We start from the raw sequence: 7,170 nt of genomic DNA, 5'->3' as shown, positions 1-7,170 counted from the left end.
GTTTCTACCTTGGTCAGTGAGAACAGCTTTTGAAGCGCGAAACGTGCAAATAAATTTGTTCACAAACGCTTTGGCTATGTCTGGGGCGGTAGTTCCCTCGCTTGGGATAGCGAGGGAATATTTGGACAAAAAGTCTTGACTGGTCAAAATGTAACTGTACTTGTCTTCGGTCATGGGCAGAGGACCTATAATATCCATAGATATCTTTTCGAACGCGCTGTTCGGAGTGTTTGTCAGTGTCATTGGCTGTCTGGTTTTTAACTGTACGAGCTTTTTTAATTGATAATCACAGCAGTTGCGGATAAATTTTGTACATCTTTTATTTTGGCCTAGTGGTATCTGTACTTAATTCTGTTCAGAGTTTTAGTGACTCCTTTGTGGCCACCTACCGCGGAACAGTGATTTTCTTTGGTAATGTCGGTGCGGTCCTGCTCCGAAGGAACTTTTATTTCGTTTGAACAAATTACAATTTTGGCCGGGAAATCTCAAAATTCTCGCGCCAGAAGGCGAATGTATCCCGGATGATATCAATAACGGGACCTCTAGCTAATGATACAGTCTTGAGCTGGAGCTCGTTGACTACATCACGAAGCCTATTACTTCTTTTAGTGTTTCCAACTGTAAGATGGCGGAGACGCGATCTTCAACTATAAATGCAATTGAATTTTTTTTCCCTAATTTAATGACTTTTGCGCGGCCCACCATAGTTCTCTCTATATGCGGTAACTGATTTGACTCATGTAGAATGCGTGCTCCGATATCACACGGTTCTCCTTTGAGCGTTGTAAAGATTACGATATTATCATTACGAGTCTGTAGACTGTCACGTACATCAATTATTTGGGCTCTGTTTGGAAGTGGCGGTTTGTTTGCAGGGTCTGAGAGGGGTTCGTCTGATTCGGAGTCACTTTCACTATCGGATAATGATTCTACTTCTGAGGGAAGATAAAATTTTGCGACCTTTCGAGGGTGTGATTTTTCGGTCACGGTTGGTTCAAGTGGAGGCGTCGCGTCAGTGTTTATGTTTTGTGGCGGATTTACTGCAGGCGAATGTCGGCTTTTAATGCGTTGGGACCGACGAAGCGGTGTAGTATTTTGTTTATCTCGGGACAAGGGGAAAATTCCGTGGGAAACAGGATTTTGAGACAGAGCGTTTGCATTTGTATTTGCTTTTCCAACTTTGTATATAACTTCGTAATCATACTCAGCTAGTTTTAATCGCCATCGATTCTTTACCAAATGTAATCAAACGAGAGGTTTATGGTCGGTAACAAGGGTAAATTTTCGTCCGTAGAGGTACGGTCTAAAATAATTGACGCAATAAACAATGGCTAAGAGTTCTTTTTCTATCGTAGAGTAATTACTCTCGGCGGTATTCAACAGACGCGATGTGTAAGCGATCGGTAAATCTTTCTCTGCAGCGCCTTGACTCAGCACGCCGCCAATAGCGTAACTCGAAGCGTCGGTTGTCATAACAAAAGATTGTGTGAAATCCGGGTACTGTAGTATCGGTTTCGAACATAATGCTTGACGTAATTGCGTGAAGGCTTTTTCCTGCGCTCCTGACCAGACAAATGTTTTATCTTTTTTAATAGGGCTGTCAACGACTTTGCAGTCTTTGAGAAATTAGGTATGAATCGGCGATAATATCAGGCGAGCCCTAGGAATTGTTTAACGTTTTTAGCGCTTACAAGCCGGGAAAATTTTTCTACAGCCTGGACCTTTTGTGGGTCAGGCTTCACATCGTCCGCGCTTATTACATGTCCTAAGTATACGACCTCCTTTTTCAGAAACTCGCACTTGTTTAGTTGGAATTTCAGATTCGCTTTTCTAAGTCTGTCGGCTAACTTATTGAACTTAATATCATGCTCGCGCAATGAGCTGGCATATAGGACTATATCGTCAAGGTATACGAATAACTCTGTGCCTTGCAGACCAGATAACACCTGATTCATGAGGCGTTGAAACGTCGCAGGGGCGTTTTTCAGCCCGAACGGCATGCGATTAAATTGGTAGTACCTATAAGGCGTTGAAAAAGCCGTCTTCTGCGCATCTACTTTGTGCATCGGTATTTAATGAAAACCCGACACTAAGTCAAATACGCTAAGGTATTTTGCGCTTCCTAACTGATCTAAAATTTTCGTGATGTTCGGCAGGGGGTATGCGTCACCGACCGTTTTCTCGTTTAGGGCGCGTTAGTCTATTACCATGCGCCATCTTTTATTTCCTTGAGAGTCTACCTTTTTTGGCACAATCCACAAAGGAGAGTTGTAAGGAGAATCAGAGGGGGAAATAACTCCGTTCTCTAGGAGGGTACGAACTTGTATATTTATCTCTTCCTTATGAATGGGGGGAAAGCAATATTGTTCTGTATGGATTGGGATTTTGTCGGAGGTAATGATCTTATAAGAGGTTACGCTTGTACAACCGAGCTTGTTTTTTGAGAGTTGGAATAGGTTACTATGCTTCCCAGCAAACACAGAATATAGCTGCAACATTGCATTGGAGTAACACATGAGGTAACAGATGTTATTTCACAATCATGTAAAGGCAATTTAAAATGTTATTAGGGTACAATATAACTATTTTATGCAACTGTTACATTTTTTTGTTATTTTCTTGTAATATTGAAATAACAGCAACATAACAAAACTTATATAACATATTTTATATTTTATCTACATTGTCATTATATAAAATGTTAAATAGTATTTATATTGTATCAGATATAACTATTACATTGAAATTATATTTAAATTGTGAATAGCTTTTAATAGCGCCATTTTGCAACACGTGATTCACGTTTGACATTTGACTTATTCGATGTACGACGATCTGAAATTTCGTAATACGTTCCCCATTTAAATAGCAATTGAATATGACTGCTAAGGTAGGTTTAGTTTATCTAGAAGATCGAGAGACTATGAAATATCAAAGAGAACGATTGCTGGAAAGCATCCAACTATGGAATCAGATTAAATGCACTCAAAGCTCTGCTCGTAGAGGTTATGGCCATTATTTTGTAAATTTTGTTTATTGCTAACGCAGCTATATATATATATATAATATATAACGCAAAGATCGTATTTTTTGTATAGAATTAGTTTAAAAACGTGTGTCAACAACTTTCAAAATATTCGTACAAAACACTTCTAAACGCGTTAGCTGCATTAGCATATAACAAACTATTTTTATAAAATAAGCAGCAGAGCTTTGAATGCATTCAGATTCCATGGTCAAATGCCCTTTAGCCATCGTTATGATTATTATTTATGCTGTAACTAATGTATAATACATGTACTATCGGTTTCCATGTGCTTAGAAATATATTTTAGTATGTTGTGAAATTAATTCACTCTTTTGTAACGTAACAGATTTTAAAGTGTTTTTACAATAAAATAATATGTTCTGTGCAAGAACACATAAATTGCAAGATGTTTATAAAACCAAATACTTGTAAATAAATTTGTTTTTACCTTTCTGCCTTTCTTAAGTTTAAGATATCACTTTTTAGGTAAGGGCAAATTTTGCTTTTGTAAATGTGAGTCTTTAACACTCTTGTCGTGGCTATAACTTGTTTTCTGATTGTCTGTGTGTAAGATTTTATAGATAACCAAGTTTATAATTATAAGACATCAAGTCGAGGACCTTTCTTTTGTTGAATATGCTTTTTATTAAGATTTTGACTCACATAAGCTAAAACGTAAAGCGTTACAAAAATGTGAAGTTTAAATAAAGCTGTTAATGCTATAATTAAGAAAGCTAAACAAATTCAGAAATTTTTAATGTGCATAAAGGTTTGTTTAATACTAGAATTACTAAAAAAAACTTATTTATATTTGGTATATACTGTTTGAAATATATATTTATGAAAATACTATAATCTTTATGGCTTAATCTCCTCATTAGAGATTCTTAATAAAAACCATCATAAAACTAGTCTCTCTATCTAGTAACAACTCACTTTTGCAGTCATATTTATTATTATGTGCTTCCATGGAGAATTAATGAAGCAATAAATTATAAAACATTTATATTTTTTTTTTTTTGTTAAAACATAATTTCCTAAAAATATGTAATGCATATTCTTATCTCAGATAAAATCTTTGGATTAATTCTCTGTAGAAGCAAACGAATTATTTGGTTTGCTTTTGCTTAGAATTAATTCGAACACTTTTCTGGGATTAAGAAGCAAATTAGGTTAAATGAGATTGATAAAATAGCATCATTGTAGTAATATAACAACGCTAAAGCTTTACATAATAACTACATTGCATGAATGTAACAAAGTGACGAATTAGGTTATTGGTATATGTATAATTGCAATTGCTATTACATAACAGCAATGTTTTCCCTCAGTTACATGTTACATGTTGATATAATATCAGTTACATGTTACAGTTACAGTTACATGTTGATATAATGTAATCATGATATTCTATGAGTGAGAAATTATAACTAACATGGACGTTATATGTAACAAACACGCTATATTGCGTGTTACCTTTAACCCGGCGTCATTGTGGCTACTAAACAGAACTTAGCCGTTGTGGCCGGGTAAGTTGTACCCATGTGCATTATTGTACACTGAATCAAGCTTATGACAATATCAGTTTTCTATATTAGGGAAATAGGTAATTATAAACATTATTTATAAAAATTAAACATTTATTTATCATAAAATGAACAAATTATCATCAAATTAGATCTTCTTATTCTGAGATCATTTTTTTAGAACGTAACTTAAAAATATATTCAAAAACAAAAAATAATTAACATTTAGAAGCAGTACATAAAATTTTCTTTAGTACATAAACATGAAATCAGGAACTATATATAACAAAGCTTATTTATTACTAACATACCGACTTATTCGATATCGAGATCAACGCAACTTTGGCATAATGGAATAATGTGTTGCATACAAATAGGCTTGTTACACTTATTGCAGTTATGCCTAGTTTTTTTGTCTTTGGCAGAAGGACAGTCTTTGCATCTCGTGTATGTTTTTGAACTTTTATTCGGAGGGTAGGTCATAACTTCACCAACTTGTTCGTGAATACGTTTATGTAAGCCTCTCGGTAAGTTCTCCATATTTTTTCTCACGCGAAGATGACCTTCAAGCATTGATAGACCGAGTTTTCTAAGGAAATCACGTCGGTTTGTTTTCGAGTTATTATTTTCACGAAAAATAATCACACTATTTATTGCAGCTACATTCATGACCGCATAAAATACTGTCATTGGCCAGCGTTTTGAGTTTCGAGATACATCATAGGTAGCACAGAGCTCATCAACTACATCGACGCCAGCTTTCGTAGAATTATAGAATGTGATTATCTCTGGTTTCCTTTTTTCACCACTAGCAGGATCAATGTTTTGGTCATGATGAAGGGAAGACAATACCAGCACCACTTTAGACCGTTTAGGCACGTAGGAAATAAGCGTCATATCTTTTTGGAATGCAAACTGAGTGCTGTATACTTCTTTTCTTTGCGTGGTTATAAAGTTTGGTGGGATTTCTTTTTTGTTTTTACGTAATGTACCTGTAGATGTTAGTTTATGATTTTGTTGCAAATGTGTTATCAGTGGAACGTTCGTGAACCAGTTGTCAAATGTAATATTTCTATTACTTTTAGAGATAGGCTGCACTAATCTGTCTACAACATCGAAAGCTTTATTGCTTTGCAAAAATGGCCCATCAGGCTGCTTACCGGGATAAATTTCAAGGTTGACAGTATAAAAGTTTTTTGCATCAACCAAAGCATAAATTTTAATGCCATATTTCGCAGGTTTATTCGGGATATATTGACGAAATGAACACCTGCCGCGAAATGCTTCCAGCTTTTCGTCGATTGTAAGATACTCATTGGGAGTATAAGTATTTTTACAGTTTGAGACAAACTCGTCAAAAATAGATCTAATTGGAGCCAGATTGTCCAGTCGCTTCCGCTCTTGGCGTGTTGTTGCATCATCAAAACGCAAACAGCTTTGTAAAAAGTAAAAACGCTGCAAAGACATAGTAGTACTAAAAATTTCCACACCAGTACCATCGGTTCTCCACAAGTCACTCAAGTTTTGGCGATTAAAACGATTTAGTCCGGCTAAGTATAACAAGCCAAACAAAGCTAATAGTTCGTCTATAGTTGTCTCTTTCAATAAATACTGAAGCGATTGTTTATTGTTAGACAATTGTCTCTGTTTTATCTTAGCATTAGTATGACAAAGTATTTGTTCCAGCATATTATTAGTTATAAAGCGTCTCCAACACTCTATTTCAGTCTTATCATTTTGCGCAATAAGCTTTACCTCAGGTTTTTGTAATATTATGTTTTCTGACCTTGTGCGAACGTTGGTCCGAGGTGGTTGCGAAGACCATTTGGTGCAATTGTCTTTACCAATATAAAACTGCTGATTACTTGTTGAAACAATTGCTTCTTGCTCATCATCACTGCATTCTTGTTCCGTATCACTGCCTTGACTTCGTTCTGAAAGATGGTCGATTTCACCCTCGTCGTCTGAGCTGCACTGTTCATTGTCACTAGCGCTAGCTTCTTCAAACAAGGCTAGGATTCGACTTTGTTCCTTTTCATAAGACATGGTTCATAAAACTGTGAAAAACGATATGCAATTTATCAATAAACAATAAAAAACAACAAACAAACTGTCTATATAAATGTTACGTAGCCATTGTGGCCGGGCATAACTTACCCGCGCGCTCTTTATACACGTGTAAACTCCGTCGTCGCCGCAGCAACACTAAATACACAAGTGAATACGCGAAAAGAGGTCAACGACCGCAGCTACTGTAACGGACAATTTACGCGCGCATTTTGTTTTAAAGTTATGACCGTTTTAAAATGCGTCGGGTATTAGATACCCGGCAACAATGACGCCGGGTTAAGTTTATTGCATCAACATTGCTATTATATAGCTGTGTTTGCTGGGTTTTTTATAATTTCATTTACGTGTTCCGATTCTTCATGATTTAGATGTTCGAGTCGAAGTAATTCTTTGATTTTTTCGATACGGTCGCCATTGGAGGCGTCCGCCGCGGATATAGAAGCCACGCGATGCCTTAAGGCAAAATTATCTTTTACGTTGGATTTAGAATACTTCCCGCGCTGCTAACGGGGGGGATTTTGAGAGATAAAGTCAAGTTCTTGTAAT

At 36.2% G+C, this 7,170-nt stretch overlaps 1 protein-coding gene across 1 annotated transcript; it reads right to left on the bottom strand.

Moving 5' to 3' along the window:
- Positions 1-4,512: 4,512 nt before the first annotated feature.
- On the bottom strand, positions 4,513-6,898 carry LOC120356956 (piggyBac transposable element-derived protein 4-like). Its single transcript, XM_039445960.1, has 2 exons — positions 6,712-6,898; positions 4,513-6,611 (listed from the first exon to the last, which is right to left on the bottom strand). Exon 2 carries the CDS (start codon positions 6,598-6,600, stop codon positions 4,870-4,872), a length of 1,731 nt encoding a protein of 576 aa, XP_039301894.1. The 5' UTR covers positions 6,601-6,611; positions 6,712-6,898; the 3' UTR covers positions 4,513-4,869.
- Positions 6,899-7,170: the final 272 nt, after the last annotated feature.

Source organism: Solenopsis invicta, chromosome 2 (genome assembly GCF_016802725.1).
Source record: "Solenopsis invicta isolate M01_SB chromosome 2, UNIL_Sinv_3.0, whole genome shotgun sequence".
Lineage (NCBI taxonomy): Eukaryota > Metazoa > Arthropoda > Insecta > Hymenoptera > Formicidae > Solenopsis > Solenopsis invicta.
Note: the sequence above shows the minus strand (reverse complement) of the source record. Positions and strands in the feature narration are given on the sequence as shown.

Bases quoted from the DNA above. Each gene is read 5' to 3' on its own strand.
- LOC120356956 (XM_039445960.1), bottom strand. From the start codon at position 6,600: ATGTCTTATGAAAAGGAACAAAGTCGAATCCTAGCCTTGTTTGAAGAA.